At 44.7% G+C, this 25,886-nt stretch overlaps 1 protein-coding gene across 2 annotated transcripts in view; it reads right to left on the bottom strand.

Moving 5' to 3' along the window:
- ZNF236 (zinc finger protein 236) overlaps positions 1-21,245 on the bottom strand; it is a 57,718-nt gene extending 36,473 nt beyond the window's left edge. For both annotated transcript variants that reach the window (XM_040264370.1, XM_040264371.1), the window contains exons 1-10: positions 21,107-21,245; positions 19,794-19,958; positions 15,116-15,294; positions 14,316-14,440; positions 13,840-14,012; positions 11,576-11,719; positions 9,751-9,954; positions 8,572-8,800; positions 2,493-2,765; positions 1,655-1,858 (exon numbers count right to left, since the gene is read on the bottom strand). In XM_040264370.1, coding sequence (XP_040120304.1) covers positions 1,655-1,858; positions 2,493-2,765; positions 8,572-8,800; positions 9,751-9,954; positions 11,576-11,719; positions 13,840-14,012; positions 14,316-14,440; positions 15,116-15,294; positions 19,794-19,958; positions 21,107-21,133 — 1,723 coding nt within the window. In that variant the 5' untranslated portion in view covers positions 21,134-21,245. The remainder of the gene's footprint in view (positions 1-1,654; positions 1,859-2,492; positions 2,766-8,571; positions 8,801-9,750; positions 9,955-11,575; positions 11,720-13,839; positions 14,013-14,315; positions 14,441-15,115; positions 15,295-19,793; positions 19,959-21,106) is intronic.
- Between the last annotated feature and the right edge of the window lie 4,641 nt (positions 21,246-25,886).

Genomic DNA, 25,886 nt, shown 5'->3' with positions numbered 1-25,886 from the left:
GTGGTGTTTGGTGTTGTGAGCTGCCGCAACTGCGTAACAGCATCAAAGTATTCTAACCTACCACAGATCAGTGTCTGTACGCTAAACAACTAAACACCCCAGGAATGACAGTTCCTAGGAAGCTTGGTAGAAATCATACATAAAGTCAGTGTAGACTGGTATCTGGGGGAGAACGCTCTTAAACTTGTCTTTCAGGGCTTTCCATTTCTTCTAGGGTCAATTCTGCTAAGTATACCACTCTAGAAAAAAATACATTTCATCTATATTTTCAAATGTGTTAGCAAAAAGTTGCAGAGAACCTGCAAAGTGTTTATCTCATCTGTGCGTGTGCTTTTAGACTGAGTCTCACTCCTAATACTATAGACATTTTCTCAGTCTTCAGTTTACCAGAGACATGTCAAGTTAACTATCTGTTTATTTTCTAAAAGTTGTAAAATTATGTTCACTAGAATTTCATCTTGTCTCTATTTTTATACTTATTAATTCCTTTTTGTTACTTGTTTTTCATTTTTCTACTTTTTTGAGTTATATGTTTATTTTCATTCTTCTTTAATAAGAAACACTTCTTAAAACTCTTAATTTCTCTGATAACAGGTTTGGCCCATTCAACCTGCTTATAAAATGTTTGTAATTGCAGTTTTGAGTGTTTCTTTTCCATATAATGAAAATTTAGATAGTTATTTTCTATTATGTTTTCATTGAACTATAATAAAGGATTGTTTCCTTTACAGTTTCTATTTTTGAAAACCTGAAACTTCTTTATACCCCAGAATGTGATCAACTTCTACTTCATGCATATTTAAAAGAGCATGTACTTTGGAGTAAACAGTTTTAAAGGTATTAAATCACCCTTTTTATATGTGTGCTTCAAATCCTCTTCAGTCTTGCTGTCTAAATTGATCTAATTGAAGACCTCTCACTATGGTGCAGAATTTGAATATTTCTCCTTTCTTCTGTTTTTGGTTTATATATTTTGATGCTCTGCACCTAAATACATAAAAGCTCATGACTGCTGATCATCTTATCAGTGGACTACCACTGACATTAATCCACAATATCTCTCTTTATATCATTTCAGCTTTATTTATACCAAATCATATTTTGTTTGATACTAATTTTGTTCACAGACTAGAATATCTTGCCTAAGACGATGAAATGCAGGAACTGCATAAAAACGTAAATTCTTGCACAGAATTTAATGAATTTAACTTTGTTCTAAGACCTACATTTTCCCAAAAATTCTCATAAGCAGTGTTTTCTTTTTAGTTAACAAAATCATAATTTCCCTTCATTATAACATCAAGCCTAAAAAGAATTTAAAAGCTGGCAGACTGTTGTTTTAATCAGAAGGTGAGAGCCGCCCAGAGGGTGATCTGTGATGCAGACGACACAGCACTCCGGGCGCCCCACATGACAGGTCCCCAAGGAACAGTCCTCCTCGGCGAGGACTCGGATGCCAACACCCTCACTCACACACCACTTCCTCTGGCCAGGAACATAATCTGAGCAGCAGATTAAGGGACAGACAGAACCAGGATTTCAATCAGAGCAAAACCCTTCACAACAACTCCCCTGCTCCACGCGTACAGCTATCTAACTGTGCAGACCACAACACTGCCCCACCTTGCAAGGTACCCAAGGAGGGGACTCTTACCTACGTCTGTTATGAGAATCGGTTCCTGCAAAGGAATGTCAGGGACTGGGACATTCGCCTTGCCCACGCGAACCTTGGCAGGTTTACGCTGGTGCCTCATCTTTCTCAACTCCGTGTGTTTAAAGTGAGAGGCGACATGAGTCTTCCTGTGGCCTGAGGTTCGGAACTTCTTGTCACAGTGAGGACAAGCGAAAGGTCTGACTCCTAAACAATTGACAATGGAATTATTCCAGAGACATACATTTAAGGTCAGCATAAAAATCTAGTATTGCAATATTGATTTGAATACTCAATCTGTCGTTTCATGTTATATATATGTATTATTTCATGGATATTATCAGTTATTTCCTTTGTCTGCATACAGTGCACTTTATAGATGTGAAGGCACGTAATAAGCGCATTTTATGTGAACAGAGCATTTACTACTTTCAGAAGAAAGCCTAAAATGGTAAAGTGGGTGCTCCAGCAACCAGGCGTCCTTGAGACACCAGGCTGCGTAAGGGCCTCCCCTCACACCGTCACCGCCTGTAACTGGGAGAACAGCACGGCCTCAGGCCTGTGGGCAGCACCCACACGGCTCGGGTCTCCACTGCACTCAGCCGGGCCAACGCTGGGTAAACCAGCAGCAAGCGCTGGTGTTGCAGGAACGCTCCTGGTCTGCGTCGGAACCCGATGCCCGCGGCGGCTCCCTCCTCACCCCTAAGAGGGCGTGACACGCTCCCTCTTTCGGCCGTGGGCTCCCCGAGGACCGCTCATGCGGATGCGGGTCAGCCTACAGAAGGTCACGCGGCCGCGTGACACCCGCGCGCACGAGCCCCGCACCCGCCACCCCGCGCACCTGTGTGCAGGCGGATGTGCACCTTGAGGCTCCCCGAGGTGGAGAAGCTCTTCATGCAGTACTGGCACTTGAAGGCCTTGATGCCCGTGTGCGTCTTGATGTGGGCGGTCAGCGTGCTCTTCACGGCAAAGGCCCGGAAGCACTGGGGGCACTTGAAGGGCTTCTCGTGGGTGTGGATGCGGATGTGGCGCACCAGATCACTGGGCTTGCGGAACTCCTTGGCGCAGCAGGGACACACGTGCCAGCGCACGCCGTTCTCCTCGCGGATCGACCCTGGGGGGCGAGACGGGCCCAGCCCGGCTCAGCACCGAGCGGAGCCAGGCGCAGACACCCTGTGGCGGCCGCGGGCACTCAGACCGCACGCCACACCTGTGTGCTTTCTGCCACGGCAGAGGGCGTGTGTGATCAACTGTGGGGAAGGCTTAAATCTCCGTAACAACTGAAATGAAAGACGACTGTGACTGAATTCTGCAGACAATCCTAAGAGGCTTGGGAAGACACAAACCACTGGCTGAGAGAGAGGAACTCTAAGGAGACAGGTGCTAGGGCATAAATCAAGAATGAGCAGTATAGACTCATCTGCTAGAAATGCAAAGAACAAGCAGATCTCATCCAACTACTACAAAATTAACTCAAGGAACAAGAGGAGAAGGAGCGAAGTTATAGTAAGTCTTGTCTGAGCCAATCTGTTATCACTAATAAAAAATACAAAAAAAACCAAAAATACTAATAAAAATAAAAATAAAATGATTAGGAAATGGTAAGTTCTCATGCTATAGAAAGGAACTAGACAGTTAAAGAAATACTATATTTAAATGAGTTCATGATTCATGAACAAATATAGAAAATTCTTCAAATTTAAAAAAACTCTAAACACTTTTATTCAACCTTGAACCACGCTTAAAACTATTTCCATCAGAAAAAAAAAAATCACAAGTAGAATTTGTGGAAATATAATAAGTAAAATAACATCTAAACTGGCAAACTTCTAATTTGACAGAATCACCTTTTAAATTTTTTAATTAGATTTATTTATCAGAAATTAAACAGATGCCTACGATAAGAATCCACTTGAAATCAAAAAGGTTTGGGCCATGTTGAGGAAATTCATTAGAAAATTTTCACTGTTTATTGAACTGTGTCTGTACAGACATTATTTTATTAGGGGAAGAGAAAAAGTTGTTTCCTTCTCTTTGATATCAATAAATACAAGGAATTTTCTTTATGCTCAAGTGAATTTGCAAGGAGAGAAAATGTATATTCCTGAAAATAATGCTCTTTGCAGGAATAAGTAACATAGGAAAGGAGGTTAAGTAAAAGAATCCAAAATAATATTTTTTCTGAAAACAAGAAGAACATACACAAACCATGGGGGTGGGGGCAGGGGGAGAGGCGGAAGAGCAGGAAACAAGGGAAATATTTTTTTTTAATGAGAGAAAGATATTTATTTTATGGTGATATTTCTCATATTGAGAAAGTCTAAAACTTAAGACTGCTTAAACTAATTAGACAAAAACTAATTTAGAAAAGTGCAATAATTACCTAAATGTCTTACCATGACAAATCAGAAAAGCAAGGAACAAAAAGGAAGTCTCTGTTAGCTAAAATCTGGAAATCACCTCCCTCGACCAGATTTTTTTTCAAGCAAAAATGAAAATATATCTTTAATTACGTAAGATGACACACAACTGTCACCAGGTTCTAATTATTTCTGGGAATAAAGTGGAACAGAGACACAGACTGGCAGCTGGAGCTGGAGCCTGATGCGCTCCAAATGCGCCCTACAAGTATTTTGCTTGGCCCAGGCAGTGTTAGAAAGAGAAAACTGAATCCAGATTTCTGACTCTGTGACAAAATGTAAGATCCGGAAAACCAGTTCTTCATTCCCACATGGCAATCCTTCCTGGAGTTGGGCAATAGCTTTTCTCTTCAAACACATCAATAAATTTTAAAAGAAAAAAACATATATAGTCATCCTCCAAGATGAAAAGGGATTTACTAAAATTCAACACCTAGTTTTTAAGTTTTTCAAAAACTGCCTAAAAACAAGAGAAGGTGAATAAAATCTATCAATAAAATGTTTGACTTATTAGGAAAATACTAAAAGCAGTCCTACTAAATAAGGTCAGGAAAAAGTTCACTATCACACTGCCATTAATTTCTCATGTTTGACAGATGCTAGCCAATGTAACTAGGTAAGATACAAAAACACAGTATACAGGAAAAGGTAAAATTATTGTTCACAAGTGATACGGCTATACACCTAAAAAACTAAAACTCAGAAAAAGGCCCACATTTTAATCTATGGAAATCAACATCCTTCCTATCTACAATCAAAATCCAGAAGAAAATTTTAAATTACTACTAAAATATGGAAGAAAAAAAAAGAAGATCTAAGTAAGTGGAAATGCATACCCTATTCTTTTTTTTTTTAATTGAATGATTCTTTAAATTATATAGTGCTCTACAATTTTCAAAAGTTTCACACACATGATTTCATAGAATCCCATACTAACCCTATTCTTTGGTATAAAGACAAAAAGTTACAAAGGCATCAGTTCTCTCTAATTAAGTCACTTACATACAAATACCAGCGTTTCCCAGGTGGTGCTAGAGGAAAAGAACCTGCCTGCCGATGAGGAGACACAAGAGAAGTGGGCTCCATCCCTGGGTTGGGAAGACCGCCCAGAGGAGGGCATGGCGACCCACTCCAGAGTTCTTGCTTGGAGAATCCCATGGACAGAGGGGCCTGGTGGGCTGGTCCATAGGGTCTCAAAGAGGCAGACACAACTAACACGACTTAGCACAGTACATACAAATACCAACAGGAGTTTTTCCGAATTAGTTCTGGAAGTTTAGTAGATGTTTTTAAAGTGCATATGAAAAAATAAATATGAGAAAATAGTAAAAAAAAAAAAAAAAAAACTTTAATTAAAACAAGTGAAGTGAGAAAGGACCAGGTGTCCTAGTTATAAAACACACAATAAAGCTAAAACCATTTGGTATTACAACACATGAAAAAAAAAGATTACTGGAATAAAGTCCAGAAAAGACCCACACAGGTTTGAGAGTGTAATATGATGACAGTGGCGCTGCATTTCAGCAGGGAAAACATGACTTAATAAATGGTGTTTGGTAGCTGGGTGCCTATCAACAACAAAAAATAAAACTGAGTCAAAGATTTGGCTTAAAATACAAAAGTATACAGATGGTAAATGGACATATGGTGGTGATCATTTTATAATGTTAAAAAAAAAAAAGAAAGAAAATCAAAGTGTAAAAGTGTTAGGTAAAAGGCACTTTTTCCATTATGTCAGTGTTGAAGTCTAAGTGTTAACACAAGTCCAAAAGTCATAAAACACTGACAAATTTGGCTATATAAACATAAAACCTATCTCTCCCTTCTGCTATATGAAAACAAAAAATACTTCCCCCTTTTAACTCCAAAGCCAAGCAAATCAGAGAGGAACACACACTACAGAGAACACTGTTGTGGCATCTTGCACATAAGACACTAGGAGGCAAAAGAGTGAAAATCGTACACGCAGCATGGCACACCTCACTAAAAACGGTATCACAGAATACACAACACCATGCCTGTGCTTGCTGGGAGACACAAGACCCCCGAGGCCGCGGCCGGGAGGGTGGGCGGGGCGCACGGAGCCCGGCAGGGCCAGGAAGGTGCACCCACCGCCCACCTGTGTGCCTTCTGAGCTGCACGCAATGAGCAGTTCCACCTACTCTCAGAAAAACTTAAAAACACATGTATTTATTACACACTTACTATGTGTCAGGCACTACTCGATTCTCTTTTATTTATCCCATCACTGCCCCTTTTACAGATGAGAAAGTTGAAAGGTTAACTGACTTTATTAAAACTTCATAATGAAGATGGTCGGATGGCATTACCAACTCAATGGACATGAGCTTGAGCAAACTCTGGGAGATGGTGAAGGACAAGCAAGCCTGGCATGCTGCAGGCCATGGGGTCGCAAAGAGTCGGACACAACTTAGCGACTGAACAACAAGAAGCAATGATTTACATGTCACAAGGTTTATGATAAATATAAAAGTATTTGTTAAATATTTAACTCATACAAAAAATACTTCTTAACAAAGCAAATTCTACTAAAAATATTCATTCTCGCAAAACTGAGTAAATCAAGAGTGATGGCTTTAGATTCCCGTATATGTTCAACTTGGAAATGTAATTAATTATCAGTTGTTAAGAAAATGTTATCACTTATGAGACAAGAATAGTTTGCTCAGGGTCTTCTTAGGGTACCAGATGGTATCAACTACCCCTGAAGAAGTGTTTTTGTTTTCAGAAAAGATCATTACATTAAAAGTATACTGGCTCCTATAAAAGGAGGGACTCCTTTTAATCAAAAGGGGGGTCTTTATATTGAAACATGCCCCCAGTCATATTCTCATCACAGCATCAGAGATGATTAAAACAAAAAAAGCTTGTTCCAACCTATAGTAAGGATCACGTTTAACCTAAAATTTACTAGAACTACATAAACTTGCTCAGTACTCTAAATATTTATTCAAGTATTTCAAAAATTAAAATTTGCATAATCTTTATAAAAGACTCTGTAAGTACAACATTGCATATTAAAATAATGTACAATAGGGTTAACTGCAGTTCCATTCTGGAATCTCCATATCTTTATAAACTCTGTAAGTACAACACCCCACGTTAAAATAAGGTACAATACAGTTAACTGCAGTTCCATTTTGAAATCTCCATCTGACGCTCAGTGCAGAAGAGAAAGCCGTTTCTAACCCTAAAGATGGAGGACAACCCGGGATGAAGTTTCCCCTTCAGAACCTTCTGGAGGCCAGTCTGGCCTGCCCTCAGCCACGTCCGAGCACCTCGGCATGTTCAGCACGGCAAATGCTGTAACTTGTATGAACGTTTCACAGGGACTGTGGGTTTTCATCAGTTTATCAGGTGTACGAGAAGGAGATGTCCAAGAACGCACAGCTAATGTGGGACCTCCAAGGCCACCACATAGCTGACAAAAATGTGTGGAAATGGCCCTTATTTCCTTCTTGCCTCTCCAGATCCCAGGAAAACCCAGACAATAAACTGCTTGGGATCCATCATCCTGTTTTCACTTGGGGAGGAAGGGTCAGATCAAAAGAAGAGGGAGAAGAACGAGAGTAGGGCCAAGATGTTTTGTGGGCTGAGAATCAAAGACTTCACAACCACACGCTGGCAATGAGAAAATGCATTCTCAGAAAGAAGTGTTAACACAGATGACAGGGTTAGTCCACACCTCCCAAGAACAGTTAATGCATTAAGCAAACATTTTTACAGGAACACTCCTCCCAAAAGGCAGGGATCTAGCTTATCCATGAAAGCCACAGTAAGGCCTGCTCCTGCATGGTGAGCCAAACTGAGCCCCGAGGGATTGCGGAAATGCACAGAACGCATTCCAGCTGCACACGAGTGACCCAGGGGACCACGGGTCCTGCTTGTCTTCAGGACTGAGGGAGGAAGACCCCTGCTCCTACGATGCGGCGATGTGAGCTGGCCTCCAACAACCGCCCGAGTTCCCCAGAGAACGAGAGAGGAGGGCGAGGAAGGAGATATGTGTGACACAGCCACGTCTATGGGAACGCACACCGCTCAGCAGACACGAGGATGCTGAGGGGACAGCAGGAACCCAGCTTCACCACAGCATGCGCTTGCATCCAGATGCCCAGAGGGGAGGCAGAGATGCAGGTGGGGCAGGCTTCCAAAGGCTTTGAGCCAGGGAGCAGACAGCGCCGCTGGGAAAGGGCCAAGGGTGGGGCAGGGGGGCTTCAGGAGCATCAGGTGGGGGCTCTGGGGGACGACGGAGCAGAGACTGGCATGAAGGGCTGGCAGGAAGGAGAGCTCAAGCACGAGACGTCAGCCACCCGCGGAAAAGGGGCAAGTTCAACAAGGCTCACCACAAACAAACGCTATTGGGTAGAGATAATCGGAGCCTTCAACAACACATCCCCTTCAGAAGGAAAACGGAGGACACGACTCTTAAATAGCAACTGACCACCCAAATGTCGGAACGTTAACGCGTGCTAAAATTACCTGGTAGAAACGGTGATTTCTTCTTTATAATCTTTTTCTCCTTTTTATCCAGCTTCTCTGGGCTTTCCTGCTCTTTCTCTTGCTCTGTGTCTGTAGGGTCAGCTGGCTCGCTTGAAACGCTCGTAGCGTCTGGGGTCTGGCCCTGAGCTGCCGCGGCCTTGGTGTGGCTGGGGTCGCTCGGATGCGCTGCAACTGGAATTGAAGACAGCCCACTGTTTTCTAAGGCTTGCTGAGACAGAACAGAACTAGGAGGTTAGGAGGGGTGACGCCCACACCTGCCCACCAAAGTCAATCACAAAGACACAAGCAAGCCTGACCTGCAGAAATCTGACTCGACCCCACTAGGAGGAAAGCCTCCATCGCCAAGCAGTCCTCTATTAACATAAGCGAAACGTCCAGATCTGGAGGTAGAAATGTCCCTTTGGAAATCTGACAACTCAGCTCTACCCAAAATCTGGCATGGCAAGCATTTGCATTTCAAAATTAAAGGGAATTAAAATTAATTACAGTGCCTGGTAGAACTGTTGTATCAGACAGCCTTGGTTGTCTATAGCACATCTGGGAATCGCGGTAAGAGACAAGTGGGGCTTCGCCCTCAGGACACCAGCTGTCACAGGGTCCTGACAACCTGACTCTTCACTCCCTGGCCAACTTGTCACCACGAAGGTGGAGCACACAGGTCAGCGTTTACCATCAGCAAGTAAACAGAGGGAGGGGAGCGAGGGTGAAGGCCGCGGCCGTGGAGCGGGCCTGGGGAAGGAGAATGAGAGAGGCATCTGTGCACCCTCCTTCGCCAGCCCCACGCGAGCAGAGATGCTCACACACGGTCAGGACACGTGGTGCTGTCTCCAAGGGGCTAAAGCAAGAATCAAATAGTCCTCACCCTCTGTCACCAGGGACAGATATAAGAAAGCCCTGAAAAGCCTGTTCTTTTCCAGAAAACTCACTTACAGACAAAAAAGTTAGGTTTTTAAAACTTCTTGTTTATTGATTAATAAGTCATTTCAAAATCTGCATTGTCCGTAAGTAATCAAATAAGCATGCTTCGTTTCAATATAATGGTTTCAGTTAGGACACATTTCTCGTGAAGATGCCTTTCCTCCGACAAGCCCTGAGTGCTGACTTCCCAGCGGTGACCCCGGCCCTGACGGACACGATGGCGGGGGCAGCGTGGCTCACCTGCAGGATATCCTGGCTGATGCCCACGGCGATGCTCAGCTGCTGGGTGGCCGGGGGCGGCTGGCTGGCCTCCACCGGCCCCGGCTCCGACAGCTCCAGCAACTGCTGGATGACGTCGGTCACCACCTGCGAGCTCTGCTGACCGGGAGCCGACGGGACCTGGGCGTCTGTCTGCTGGAGAGGTAAAGTCTGAAACAGCGTGGCCTGAAACACACCGACGTTCATTAAAAATGGTAAACAAGTATGGTAACTCATACACAACTTTTTTAAAAAAAGAAACCAGCATTATCTTTGTTATGAGCATGAAAATCTAACAATATCCCAAATATGCCTCACTGACTTTTTAAGTTAGACCAAAACTGGCTCTTAAAAAAACGTATTCAATGAATTTTTCTGTAACTCTTTTAAAGTCTTTTACATGGTAGTAGAGATTATTACTTCAAGATGAGGGATTAAGCACACAAACCGCATCCCCCCATTGGTCACTAAAATGAAGGAGTAAAAAAGTTACCAAATAGACAAAATAAGAAAGAAATCACTGTGGTCTAAAAATTTTTTTGATTCCTGAAAACTAGGGGCATTGGAGGAATAATAGCTCTGTAAAGCCACAGCCAAGAGTATGTAAGGGGAGAGCTGATCTGATTCCTCAGAAACCCAGAAATCTGAAATGAAAACACACACATAAGACAGTGGGATCAGAGAACCTGCAAGACACTGTCATGGCGGATATCAGGACAAACCCCGACATGGCATTCTCAGCATTTTACTGAGAATGTAGATTTTTTTTAATGACTTGGATTATCACTCCAGGTAATTCATTCCACCTACATGCTTGATTTGCATACTGCCAAAGGAAAAGGGAAAAAAAAAACTCTAACATTTGCTTGATTTGTATATTGAAAATTTTATTTAAAACTACTCAGTCCAAAATAAAATTTAAGACCTAATTACAAGACTGATTACTCTCCAGTTTTAGAACATCATTACAACACTCTCCCTGATCAAGAGTAAGCTGAGGACTCATCCCAAGCCACAAATATTGTGAGAAAGGAAAAAGCTAACACTAAATGTGAGCCCTATGCTTGGGGACAAAATACAAACTGGGCCTGTCCTCTCCGTGGTAAGAGGCAGCTGCCGACTTGACACCAGCTACTGGCTGGCTGCACTCACGAGGCAACTCTGCACTCGCGAGACTTGTCTGCTGGTCAGGACACCACGCTCGACACTTAGACGCCGTCAGGCAGCTCAGCTGAGAGGGCAGGAGAAGCCGCAGACAGAGGCTGAGCCACCAGTCTACAGGAAGGAGTCAAGTGGGCATGCTCTGAGTCACAACCTTTACTGCGTGTACTGGAAAATACAACTTAGTTTCCCAAAAGTGCAAGGTTTCAGAAAAAAGAATCACCAGCACATCAGACCCGGGGAAATATCACTTTAAAAAGAGAAATGATTCTTCAGTGATAACACAAGCATAAAGAATATTCAATAATCCTCAGTTAACACTGACTGTAGGAATTATGACTTGATGTTATACCATTATAACATCATTGTTATATCATTATAACAATGATGACATTTGGCCTTATTTCTAACTGGTTCAGATGATAACCCATAAATCAGAATCACATAAAATTATTTTAAAGTTTCCAAAAATTTGATTTCCTTTAATTAAGCAAACAAATGAAAGTAGGACCCATACTTCCATAGAGGAAACTTTCATAGCACCTTTATGGTACTACTGACGATTCTACTCCATTTTAAAGGTCATACTTCGGATGACAGATTTTGGTAACAGAATACCTTCTATCAACCAGCTGGTCGAGCTTACCGTTAAGACATGAGCAGTCTCTGTAGTGCCTGCTGAATTCTGTGGTCCACCCATATGCATCTTGCTGATGTGAGTGTTCAAGCTACCTAAACTTTTAAATACACAACTACATTCTGTACAATTATAAGTAGGGCCATTCTTGACCTTAAAGAACAAAAAAGAAAAAACAATGTTTTACAATTAATCGTTAGACTAAAATATTTACATGATGGCAAATTATAACTAACCATTCAATTAAAATGACAGAAATAATGTAACTCTTTATTATACCTTTTAAGTTAGAGAGGTCTAGAATCAATGCCCTGACTCTGTAATCAGTATTTTCGGTCTGAGATTAATTGAAATTTCAGTCTTTTCTATAAATCAGAACTGGCTCGGGAGTGAAAATTCACAGTTTTCAGTTACTGTGATCTAGTTAAAAAAAAAAAAGTCTGACCTGTTCTCAATTTCTTAAATGGTTAAGTATTCAATAAAATGGTTTAAGTGTTCAACAACCAAGGCCAGACAGTTAAGACTTTTACTCTGAATCTTAAACACACAAGTCAAGAGGGCGGCCACCAGTTCCAACAGTTGCATCACATCATGGCCACGTTCTAAGCCTCTGGCGGAACAGAAAGTGGAGCGCAGAGCAGCGAGGGAGCAGGGCCGCTGGCACGGAGGCAGCGCCCAGCAGTCCTCGCCCCGCTCTCAGGGCCAGCACTGGTCCTGCCAGCTGTGCCGGCCAGCTCAGAGATGGGGGGAGACTCCATCTTCCCGGCACCTCGAGAAGAGCAAGTCCACAGCTTAGCCTCACCACAGGATTAGATAACACTCAAAGCAATCTTTGGGGTTGTTCCCAGAACACCAGAGTCGGTCCCACTACAGGCCCCGGGGGTCTCCAGCTGGGGGCAGGCGAACCTGGCCTTCCCGCAAGGCTTTCCTAAGCCGGACAGTTCTCAGCCTACTTTTCCTGGTGGCGTGTGTGCAGACACACAATTACTCCTCAGCAATCCCCTTCACACGGAGGCAGCTCCGAGAGGCACTAACGCAGACCAAAAGGCACCCTCGCGAGTCTGCATATACTCTTCCCAGGGTTCCCTTCGATAGCAAACAGTCTTTAAAAGCAGCTTCCCTGCATATGAGTTCTCAGTCTGCTTGTAAACTATCAGAATTATGTAAGCTTTTCTTCATTTTACTGTTACCTAAGGATTTACCAAGGGTAAAATTTAAAGATATACACTTGCTTTTAGGACTGTGGTATTTTTCATCCTCCAAAGTAATTACATAAAATAAATGATCCATGATAAGAGTGTTTGTGTTGCTTAAATACCTCTTCATTATCTTCAACCAGACTAAATAAGACACCAAATCACGACAGTTAATAAGAGCGAAGATGAACCGGATGAAGAGAGCTACTTGCAGAGTATGACAAATCAGTATTATCTGGAGACAACAAAACACTGGAACATCAGGTTGGCTTAAATGATCAGTTAACGTGCAGTACGGAGGGAAATGCTCTGGCCAGGGCTGTGCTGACAGAAAACGTGAGTGGGGCTGCACACAAGGTCAGCTGTGCCAGCACAGGAAAACCCTTCCTCCTCAGGTTCACCTCGTCTTTCAGCTCCTTACACTTGGAAGCACCTGTGTTTCGGGCTCACTAAAGGCATGACAGAACGTTCGTGTTCGGACTGATAGACCGTAACTAACAATGGTATTAGGATTATTTTCAAATGTTTACTCATCAAAGCTATAATACTGTCGGTAAAAAAACAAAAAATAGTATATTTCCATATAAGCCAAAAAGGTTCACATGTTTTACATATATATATACACACACCCATAATATTCATGTGTATGTATGTACTTGTGTATATATATACATATGTATGTATTTTGGGGAGTTTCTTAGGTGGCTCAGTGGTAAAGAATCCACCTGCAATGCAAGAGAAGTGGGTTCAATCCTTGGATAGGGAAGATCCCCTGGAGGAGGGCATGGCAACCCACTCCAGTACTCTGGCCTGGAGAATCCCACGTGAGGAGCCTGGCGGGCCACAGTCCATGGGGTCGCAAAGAGTTGGACATGACTGAACCCGAACGCACGTACTTTTTTAAACAGGGTTTGCTCCACACAAACCCTTTATCTGCATTTAACAAGTAGAGTTCCTCGGGCTCACCCTTCACTCCAGGGGCACCTGTGCAGCCTGTGACGTCTGCACTCCTGTGAGGACCTCCCTGCTCTACCCTAGCCCGCCCGCCACACACCTACACCCCGGGGACACGCTCACCTCGGAGTGAACCCTCTGCACATGGGACTGGAGGTTCCCTTTCTGGGAGAAGGCGGCGGGACAGAAGGCACAGGCGTGGGGCTTCTCACCCGTATGCTTAATCATGTGAGTCTGCAGCGCTCCTTTCTGGTTAAAAGCTTTTCCACATTCGCTACACTTAAATGGCCTTTCACCTGGAGAGGGAGAAAGATGATCAAAATACGATTCCACACTGTGTGAGCACCTGATGGGTTAAGAGAAATAACTTCTTAAGTTACCCAAACTCAAGACCGCACACCTGCCCCCTCCAGGCGGAACGCCTCCCTGAGGCCGCAGACCCACACTCCCACCGCCTCCCCAACATCGCAAAGGAGCACCGCGGGCCTCCGCAAGATGGGGGGAAAGCCGAGGCCCCAGTCCAGGCCGGGCCAGCTCCAGGCCACAGTCTGGCCCCCAGGCCCTGTCAGGGGTCCTCCAGAAGCCAGTGCGCCCCACACCTGTGTGTATCCGGACGTGCCGCGTCAGCTGGCTCGGCTTCTGGAACGTCTTTCCACAGTGCGGGCAGGAGTATGTGAAGCTGCTCCTGTCGATGTTCCTATTGTACGACCTGGTGCCGGCCACCCTGGGATCCCGGAAGGAAAGCATGCGGTAAGTGGGGTCCCTGTGACGCCACCGCTTCAGAACCAGAGCGAGCTTTAAGGAGAGATCAACCACACACACGGGAGCGAGAAGGCTCCCCCTCCCCGGCCCTCAGCCGCCGCCCTGCGCCCTGGCTCTCCCTGCTCCAGCCCCCAGAAGCAGCCTCGCTGCATTCTGAAGGCTGGGCGGAAACCTCCAGCCTAGGCTTTCTCATCTGCAAAACGGGTACCACAGCAGTATCCTGGCCTGAAGGGCAGTCTGTTAATGATTAAATGAAGTTTTACTTATCTGTTTGCAGACACATGAAGCACAGTGTTGGACACGTGCAAGCTCCATGTAGTACAAATAAACCAACTCACTAAAAAGGGTGCTAATCTGGCCCTGTGAGTCCACTCTACACACCTTCTTACCTGCCCATTAAAAGTGTACTGCCAAAACCTTGTTCTACAGCTGTTCTCATTGTAATACAGCTAAAAACTTCTACCCTCAGTCTGACGTTTCATTTTGGACCTTATCTGTCCTACTGCACGACACGGACCACGGGTTATGAAAGCCATCCCAGCACCACACTCCCGAGTCGCCTGCTCCTGTTCCTAAAGCAGCATGCCCATTTTTCATACGTGGTGTAGTTTTCTTTAGCCAGGAAAGGCTTTCCCACCTGATCTTGTAGTGTGTCTTCATGTGCTCCTTGAGCTGTGAGGACGTCTCGAACTCCTTCCTGCAGGCCTTGCAGGTGTGACTGCGGCTCCCGGCCAGCTCCTGGCGGTGCTCCTCCATGTGGATGGCCAGCTGGCTCTGCAGGGTGAACTCATCCCCGCACTCGGAGCAGATGAGGTTCTAAGGGAGAGGACACCTGTGAGCACACGGACACGCCAGAGCCTCGCTGTCTAAACCGCTGACACACGGGTGCACCCTCCTGGCGAACAAACACCGCCTTGCCTCTCAAAAGATGCACTGCGGCGTCCAAGTACAAGGATACAAGAAATCACTTCTTTGTTGACAGAAACACAGGCGAAAGGATGAGAGAACACTACAGCTTTTGAGCTAAGTGAGCTGCTTCCAACTGACTGCTGGGTAATGGCGCTTTGTCCATCTATGCTGTGAAAACTCTGAAGCAGGACTTGGACACCACAAAAAGGTCAGGAAAGAATTTAAATTAAGATGATAGTTTAATAGACTTCCTTAAAACAAGCTGACAGCTGGTAAGTTCTTAAATGGAAACACCTATCATTCTTTCCGTCTGGTTTATATAGAAGGTTGATCACAGAACAGTCAGCGACTGCATCCAGACGTGCCTGGCTGAGCACCTGTGGAGCTAGCATAAGATACACACAGGATTCAAAGGCTTGCTGAAAAGAAGGTAAGGTGTGAAACAGCACAGTAACTTTTAATGTGCGACTTACAATACTTTGGATGTATTTTGGTAAATATATTAAAATGTATTTCATTGTTTTGACTTCTGAAAATACAGCCAGGGTAAATTTTAAACCATGAGCAGTGTCTCAGTCAGGACAGCGCAAGCCCCGGTGTTCCGAAGCTGGGCCTTGGTTCACGCTGAGGCTCTAATCACTAGCCATGTGCACCTGAGTGTGCTGACCGCCCAAGGGGTGTTAAACAGTGGGGACAGCAACACCTGGCCTCACGGGGCTGTCACAGTCAAAGTGCAGAGACGCACGTGAGTTGCTCAACAGTGCAGGAGTGCCAAAGTGAGGCGTTCCATAATACTGCTATATACCTGTCAGTGCGCATAAACTGCTGTTTCTACAAAACAGAATACAAAGCTATCTCTTCCCACCAGACTTTCTTCTAATTACCGCACCTGATGGCCTCGTGAATGCACAGAAACCTCACTGGATGAGGCCATTCACTGACGCTACCAGCGCGTCCTTTGTGGAAGGGACAAAGCTGAATGGGATACTTGGAGCAACCCAGTGACTTCAACTTAAATGACTTTTAAGTTAGTGTTAATATTTAATAATCTAAGGAAATAACGAACTGCTGTTTTGTTAGTATCTTGCTGATAAAATTTCTTTCTTGCGAACTGTCAAAAAAATTTTAAAACCATCTAACAAGAAAACTTGTTGCCCACCTTGAATGCAGCGGTGGGGCCACGTGCACCCTGAATCTGCAGGCGAAACATGTGCCCCGCACTGACGACTTACAGTCATGGTGCAAACCGTGACTTCTTATCCCCCGTTCCCAGCCCTGTTCTTCACTTGCTCTGGCTCAGATCCACCCTCTTTTTTATGTACTTTTTTTTTTTTTTTAACCAAATGAGCAGGTGAGTACATTTCAGGAGATATCTACATGGATATTCCTCTGAAACTTTTCTGAACTTTCTGAGTAAACCCTGGCTTGTGTACAATTAGTTCATGTGGTGAAAGTAGGATTGAGTACACGCTGAACCACAACTGACATGGGCTATCGGACGGGAGGTTTTGTAGCTGCCGCCACATCACACCCGCCAACCCCAAGGGGCCTGGATGGGCCTCCCATCCTCCTGGGTCCCGGGCTCGTCCCAGTGGGAGCGTGAGGCCTGCAGGGCAGCACACAGCCTGTCCACTGCGCTGAGTTTCCTGTGGTCAGAGCCCCTGCTCGTGCCTCCTGCAGAGGCAGGCGGTGCTGGGTGATGTCAGTGACCGCCGAGCAGCCAGCAGACTGTCAGGGAAATGTGTGGTGTTCTTATCAGCCCCCATCTGGCTGAAGATGAAACTTTTAAAGTCAGAGTATGAGACCCGATAAACAGCAACCACCTTCAGGTTCCTCGCCTGTAACACCTGCCCTTTCTGCCCCCTCCCGGGGGCCATCCTGGCCCTTCTCTCGCGCCCCTGAGCACCGGCGCCCAGCGCTACCCTGGCCTCTCCCAGGCTGTCTCAGAAGCCCTCTGCCCTGCCCACAGGAATCTGCCTCAAGGTGCTGCTCAGTGCTCAGCAGACACCCCAGCCACCCCACAGACCCCTCCTGGCCCCGGCGGCAGGCGCCCGCCTGCATGGTCCCCCGGGCTCACGGCAGGGCCGGCAGGCGCCCTGTGCAGATGCACACAGAACCGGGGGAGGGGAGGCCCGCCTCACAGGGCCCCCACCACCAGGCTTCCCGCGCGGCTGCACGTCACAGCACTGCAGCCCTCCGCCAACACCCAACTCCCCCCTCCCATCACACATGGGTCCCAACTGAACGTCGATGCCCACGGCCACCCAGCTGACGGGCGCTGTGGGCACAGCCCACGTTCCCCTCCCACCCAACACACACACATCAATTCGCAGCAGTGACCCCAGCATTCCATGCACATGATCCTCTTGTGTGTGTCTGTGCTCGTGCCCCTGGTCAGCTCAGCTGCAGGTCCCGAGGGCAGGCTTCCTGCGCCCGCAGCCCCCCAGCCCCTCACTGAGCAACGCGAGGCCGCACCGCCCACGCCCAGCCTGAGGGCAACCCCACGGGCCAGGGCAGTGGATGCCACGTAGCACCACGGGGGCCGAAACAGTAGCTGAGACCCAGTCACCTGAAGAGGACAGCACAGAACGCCAGCAACTCAGTTGCGTTCATGGGGCGCAGAGGTCTGTGTGTGCACTGACCGCCCCCAGACAAGCTGCTCCTGGGAGAACCGAGGCCATGGGCTGAAGGAGACTTAACTCTCTACCCTTTTCTCTACTGTCTGAGTCTTACTATTTGAACTGACTCCCAGGTATTTTAAAATACCATATTAAACCCTTTCTGCCTTTTGAAAAGAACACATTGGCCATTTCTGGACAGTGCTACAGCTGAGTGAGACAGGTGGGCCTGCAGCCTGCAGAAGGTACAGAAGGGCACACACTTTCTAGAATACAAGGTGGCATTCTACAAAGAGCGTGAAAAAGCCTTGTTAATTCAGTAAACCCAGTTGCACGACTCTATCTTAATGAAACACATTATTTGCATTATTTATAGTACTGAAAAAGGATAAACAACTTAAATGTTAAAAATAAAAGAAATGATAGAAATATCATGACACTCTATCCAGATGCTAAAGACTTTAATAAAGCAATTTAGAATAGCAACGTGGGGGGAAACACCATGATTCACAAAGCGAGCGAGGGAAAGATGCATTCACAAATATGAAAGGGACAGAGCAGATGACATGATAGGATATAACTGCACTAAAACACTGTTCCTAAACAAACTTTTACGGAAGTATATGCATACCCCCCCAAAAAGCCAGAAACAACACAACTGACCCTTGAAAAACATGGAAGTCTAGGGCATGGACCCCACAGGTGAACATCCGAGCATTACTTGACAGCAGGCCCTCCATGTCCACGGCTCCCCATCCTTGGTCTCAGAACCACCCAGTCCTGTCGGACGTGTTTACTGAAAAGCTCCACGCGCAAGTGGATCTGCACAGTTCAAACCCACGCTGCTCAAGGGTCGGCTGTACATGCATTCTCTCCCACTAGTGTGACTATTGGTTCTTTTGCTTTTGTTAATCTTCAGTTTCCAACTTTTCCCAAAATGAACATGTATTACTTATACAATAAGATTTTAAAAGATAAAAAGAAATTATTTTTATAAAAAATTAAAGACGTAAAAAGAGGACACAAATCTATACATGATGTACAAACTCAGGTTTCAGGATGCAGATTTTACATGTGCAATTAAATATTGTACGTTTTTCTCAAGAGAAAACCATACCAAACAGTTACCTGTAATTAGGTACCTGGGTGGCTGAATTAGAGGTGACTGCTATCTTCTCTTTTCTACATTCACATGTTCCTGACTGTCTGTGGTAACAATGCGGGGCTGACGTTTTACACTTCACGTAAGCCCACCCACGCCAGCAGCAGGCGGGCCTCTCTGTGCATCTGGGCCACTCACCCCCACCATTCTTCACTCCATCTCAAGACTGTTCCCTTTCAGACTACTACTGGGGGCATAAACTGCTTTGGGTCTTCACGAATTTCCTCTTTTCTCCCAAATGCCCATGTGTCAGGGGATGCAGGAGCCAGGCAAGGAGACTCTACCATCTTCAGAGGCAGGAAGTTTACTTTTGGCCACCCAGAATCCTACAGAAGCTAACTTCTGTTAAAGAGAAAACGGGGGTCTCCTCCGCCAGCCACTGTGGATGAACTTTGATCCTCCGAGTATACCACACATTAAAAAGTCTCGCCCTAAGCTTCTGACATGACCGGAAAACAAATGCTTTACCAGGGACCTGGAGACTGGCAAGGTGAGTTTCTCGATAATGGACTCCGTGACACCTACATGAAAGACTTTTTCAAACTAGTTTAAACCTAAAAACCTCCTGACCCAAGATGAGATGCATTTTAAAAATCAGTGAACAAAGTATAGGCCGAAATAATTACCTCTTCCTTTTCATGCAGCATAACATGTGCTTTGAGACTAGCCACTCTGGAGAATTTCTTGTTACACACGGGACAAGTAGGATCCTCCCCATTGTGGGTACATTTGTGAAGGGTCAGGTTGAACTCAACATTAAAGGTTTGGGGGCACTGGTCGCATCGATGTGGCTAGGTGGAGAGAAAAGTCGAAAAGCTACTGAAACACAATCTTTCCACAATAAATGTCATTCAAACATTAGCAGGCACCATAATCCACAGATAAGCTTTAGAAGCAACTTCTGAAGTCCTTCTGGACCTGAAGTCAATAAATCCAAAATGGACATGGGAAAGCTCCTTACAGAATTTCTCAAAGCAGTATACAGAGACATCACATTTGCATAGAAAATTATTTCTAATGAGAAATGCTGCATATAAATGTACCAGAAAGTAACCTCTAAGAAAGCAAAAGTGAGACTTCAACTTATTGGGTGGGACTTTCCCCCTTCTTTTTATGACAACTCCATTGCTGTAAACAAAATCACTTCAAACAAAGTAAGTAATCATAAAAACTCTCACTGCATTGTCACACGGCTGCTTAGCCCCACCTAAAATTTCCCCCAAACGGAAGGTGTTCGAGCACTTACTTGTAGAAAGAAAATCACTGGTATTTCTCTTGGAAATAGACCCTAATGGGTTGGGATTTTCAGATTTTCCACCTGGGAGAAACGCCCAGTGGGTTCTGGTGTTAGCAACACATGGTCACAGATACAACATCATCACTCATGCCCAGAGGGAGGCTGGAGCTGCTCACACCCTGCCCTCCAGAAAAGAGCGCCTGGGCACCAGTCCCATCTCAGAAGACTCACTGGTTTAGGCGGCAATCACTCTCTTCACGGGGGCTCAGCTGCCACGTTCCAACCACCCTGACACATCCCACCAGAGGCACTAGAGTTCAACCCCTGTGTACCAGAGGGTTGCTGCCTGTGGAAATACGATCTAAAATAAAATACCTCAAATTCCTTAAGATGCAAGACCACTTGAGGGTAACACTGCCTGCCAGAGAAAAACACATCGAGACATGGGAAATTTGAACCTACTGAAGAAAGTCATATTTTAAGATTATTTCTCTGTCCACTCACAGAAAATTTCATTAGATTCACTAGACAAGCTCTCACTTTATCTCATCACCTAACCATGGCTAGAAATATAGCTTAAAAACAAAACATCAAAATCTTCATTTACATAATACAAAATGTAGGAATAAGAATGAATGCTGATTTGACAGTTCCTCCAGTTTCAACGCTCACATTTCCGATATCCTTTTTATAAATACATACCTTGTCATTTCGCTCGTGATCCCGCATGTGGCGTTGAAACTGGGACTCTTTTGGAAAAGATAGCAGACAGATTTCACATTTATGGAAGTTTGGAACTTGATAGTCATAATTAGTGTTCTCCGCATTCAATGTTAAAACTCCATCTATAAAATTGCATAAGTATAAACAATAAATACCAGTTGTTATTCTCAGCACATAAATGAAACTAAATTATCCTGTTACTGTTTCAAAACCACATTATGTCAGATTTATGAGAAATTTCAGATAAAATTAATGATAGCTTAAATTTCTTAAAAGGACATGTTTTTACATCAGAAATGAGACATGCTGTGATGACTGAGACAGAGATGACTATGCCCAGGGTTTTTAGAAACCTGAAACTAAACTCCCGAGGCTTGATACCCACTCAGCAACACACAAAAGCCATCATATTTCTTAACCTTGCCTGCCAGCTCAATACTGTTTCTAAGTCACAACAAATCAGGAGGCACTTCTCCTCTTAGTCACTGTGAGAGTTCATCAATAATCAGTTTCTTAAATCACTCAGTAAACAAAATGCTAGTAGAAATATAAAAGCTAATTCACTAATTCAATCAACCTCTGAAAGCTGCTGCAAAGCAAGATGAAGTCAAGAGGTAAAAACTGTTCTCTCTCACAGCTGTAGTTCATGAGGTTTTAAAGGACTGCAGTGCTACGGACAACCCTCAGGCTCCACTGTATGCTTTCTATAAACTCATTCAGGTTAATAGCTATAAATTTTAAGTGTTTAGTCCCTTAGTCGTGTCCAACCCTTTGCAACCCTAACCCCCGTTAGGCTCCTCTGTCCATGCAATTTCCCAGGCAAGAATAGTGGAATGGGTAGCCATTCCCTTCGCCAGGGGAACTTCCCAACCCAGGGATCAAACCCGGGTCTCCTGCATTGCAGGCCAAACAAAAATACACAGGCAACAATCACAAAAATATAGAAGAATGTCATGAAATAAAGATGTCCTAAATCTCTCCAAATCTTGAGAGTAAGTACTCTAAGTCTTATAATTTGGGTACAAATACATAATATATATTAACTATACAGAGACAGAAATATGTTACATATAACTCTCTATTCCCAACTTGACCTCAAATAGTAGAATTTAGAAATTTGGAGGTAGGGTAATGGGTTAATTTTAAGACTCAATGAAGCTCAGGAAAGTCTCCTATGTGGTGAACACAGCACTCGAGTATTTCCTCTAGACTTTTATGTCCCTCTTCTGAGCAGACGGCCTGGAGCTCCCGCCGTGGCTGACAGTCCCCCCTCTGGGAAACAGCAAAATCTGCCTGAAAGCAAGAGCCGTGAAACTCCCAAGGGCGGGAGGTGGGGTGAATCGATGCTGGAGGCAGAGCAGAAGCGGATGGAGAAGGTGGACAACAGCTTCAAAAACTCTCCTGGCAGATCCTCAAGTAAAGCAAACTCCAGCATCGAGAAATACTAATGTTAACTCCAGAGACTGTAAATTCATTCATAAGCAAAATGGATTGACTAAGGGAAAGAGATTCATAACTTCTATTTATTCTTAACTCTATCCACATCCTATCTATCCAAAGCCCATACACTCAAAATCTCTACACTAAACTAACAGCAAAACGTTCTATGACTCCTCAGGTCCAAAGAAAATGATTGCTGGGACCACATTAATTAATATGCTGTTTCCTTTGGAAAAGCCTGTTACGGGAAGAAACACTGAAGGCATGAGTGAAATACGTGTTGACAAACGTGTTGTAAGAACTCAGTAGCCAAGTCTTTTAACCTAAAGGCTGAAAATGGTATTAAAAAAGCCCCTCAACTTAATTTCTAAAATGCAAAATTAAAATGCTCTTTCAGGACACAGAATAAAACAGTTTTCATAGCCTCTATGTTGAAACTACACTTAATATGCTATCTAAAATTGAGAATTAAATTGACTGCGATTGATAGATAAAACCCTAAGGGACAAAAAAAAAAAAAGATATATTTAAAACTGAAAAATGATGTCATTTTGCTTATGGATTAAGACTTTTCCAGAATTCCAAGCAGTGCACCCAGATGCTCCCCTCACACAGACACACCCACCACTCTTCAACTGCTTGCCCGCCTCCTCCAACTCTCCAGCAAAAGGAAACAAAAACTGATCAGGAAGATCAGAAACTGAGCACTTCACTCCCTTGAGAAAACCCTGGAGACGAGTTTGAAGATCAGGGTAACTCTATGTAAACAGAGATTCTAAAGAGCACATGAAAAGAGCTGTCTCTCCACCACCCCAAATAACAGAGGGTCACAGAGCCCTGCACATTAAACAAGACGCTGCTTCCTGGGGCTGCAGCGACAGACGCGTAGGAACCATCCAGGAGCGCGGCCGTCTCTCTAACACGCATCCGTGCTCCTCGACACCATACCCATCACCCCGTAATCATGCCATGCCGGGACTACCCAGAGTCAGGCCTGGCTTGTGACGAAGGGGACAGAGAGCTGGCTTACACGCTGCTCTCCCCTGGAACAGGCCCGCGCATCAGGCCGGTCCGCTCACCTTTCCGGCAAAGGTGGTCCACATCCGCAACCTGAAGGACCAAGGTCCATCTCTTCTACACAAAATGCCTGTGATGGGACACCAGGTTCCAGCAAGGCCTACTGCATTCTTAGCGTTCCGGGGATTTAACTCAAATTTGCATCCCCTGACTAAAACTATTCGGTACTGTACATTTAAGATCTCAGCTACCCATAAATTCTGATGAGGCATTTTCAGTTTCTAAAGTAACTTCACCCCAAACTTTTAACCTGATTTTATTTTGTTTTGAATAAGAATTTTCCCAAAATAAAGCTGAGCTCCCTATCTTCTGCTCTCAACAGGCACCTGCCCTACTTCCCTTTTTCCATCTTTCCCTGCATTCCTCCAAGAACTAGCCCTCTAGCCATCAACTGCCTGCCCTCACCGCATCAGCCTCGGACACCACAATGCTCTGTGAAGTCATCAACAGGCCTCTGGGAAGTCTGACAGTCATCACCCCTACTTCAAACTGCTACCACCTTGGCTACTCTACCATTCTTTCCCTCGTTTCCTTTAAAAAAACAAAAAATTCTACTTTCTTTTCTCCAATTTTCTACTCCTCCTCCCATTTATGTCACCACTCCTTTGGGCTTTTTCAGGTAAAACTCTAAACCGCTTGGGCCCACGGACCCTTTCTGCTTCGTCGTTGCATCTCCAAATCTTTGTACAGGCCCTGGTGTATAATGTGTGCCTTATAAATACCTGCTAAACACGTGGAGATTAGACCAAAGCGAATGACTTTTTGGTCTCTTCACATTAGTTTGAGGCTTCCAGGACCAGTATGTCTAGTTCCACTTTCAGCCTCACTGACTCACGCCCTCCACTCGTACCTAACTTAGCTCTGACACCCTTCCAGCTTGTCACGTATCCACCAACTGCTCTTCTTCTGTATGTATACTGTTGACCCTTGAATACCTCAGGGTTCAGGGGAGCAGATCCTCCAACAGGCAAAAACCCAGGTAACTTACAGGTGGCCGTCTATATCCACGGTTCCTCTGAATCCATGGATTCACCAACCACGAATATATGATACTGGAGTATTTACTACTGAAAACAATCCAAGCATAAGTGGACCCACGAGCTCAGACACACCTGTAAACTTTAAGAAAGGATTTAAATTCATGTAGATGTACATTCAGACATACATGTACATTATCCAAATTTAACAAAACCACAGAACATTAAAATAATAGCAAAATAAACCCCTAGTTATCTACGGTCTCACCTTCCAGCTAACACACCAAATTCTAGGCTCAGGGTCTGAACACAAGTGAGCTTTTCTGAGAAGGATTCAGCCCTGCTGAGTGTAACGGCCCTTATGACAATGGAAAAAGTTAATTTCTAGACATATACAGCCGTTCTGTTTTTCATCTCTGCAAATGGACAACTGATGGCAGCGCAAAGCAGGGCCACAGAGTGCTGTGCAGGACTGCGAGAGCTCAGCCCGGGACGAGTCCCAGTTTCCAATGAGCGGTACCTGCCCGGGGCACGCCTTCTTTACTATCAGGATCTGACAGTAGAGGCGTCCACAGAAGGCATGGGTCACAGGGCACAGGCCAGGAACAGCAAAGAACGCCGGACTGGGAATCATGAGAGCGGTCTCGAGGCAGCCGACCATTAGTGAGGGTCTCTGCAAACTACCACATGTTTGCATGCGGCCCACTCACAGAGCTGCTGTAAAGATCCAAGTTACAAAACGAGAAACAAAAAACAGCTTTCAAAAAGGTGAAATGCATGTCCAAGAGGACGGTTAAAACTAAAGTCAGACAAAACCAAGGACTGATGAGGATATGGAGCAGCTCGAACTTTCACATACTGCGACAAAGACTGACATCGGAAAACTGACCAAAAGCAGTCAGACCTAAGAAGATATTACCAATGACTTCACCTAGGAAAGTTCGACAAATGGACAAGACTAATCTAGGTTGTGCGATACCAGGACAGTGGTCAGTCTTACATGGGTACTGATCAGATGGAGATTTCTAGAGTGCTGTAATGTCTCATTTCTTAATCTAAGAAATTACATGTATAATCATATGAATTATTATTATAACCTATATAATCTGAGTGCTGATTATATGAGAAAGCTCATGTGAAAATTCATTGAACATAATTTTCATTCTTGTCTGTATCTTATATACCACCATGAAGTTTACTCAAAGTAAAGTGATAGAATATGCAACTTTCCTTTGTATTCCTGTCTTTCCTTCCAGACTGGGGTC

Source organism: Oryx dammah, unplaced genomic scaffold (genome assembly GCF_014754425.2).
Source record: "Oryx dammah isolate SB20612 unplaced genomic scaffold, SCBI_Odam_1.1 HiC_scaffold_22, whole genome shotgun sequence".
In the NCBI taxonomy this organism is placed as follows: domain Eukaryota; kingdom Metazoa; phylum Chordata; class Mammalia; order Artiodactyla; family Bovidae; genus Oryx; species Oryx dammah.
This window is presented reverse-complemented; position numbering and strand designations above follow the sequence as displayed.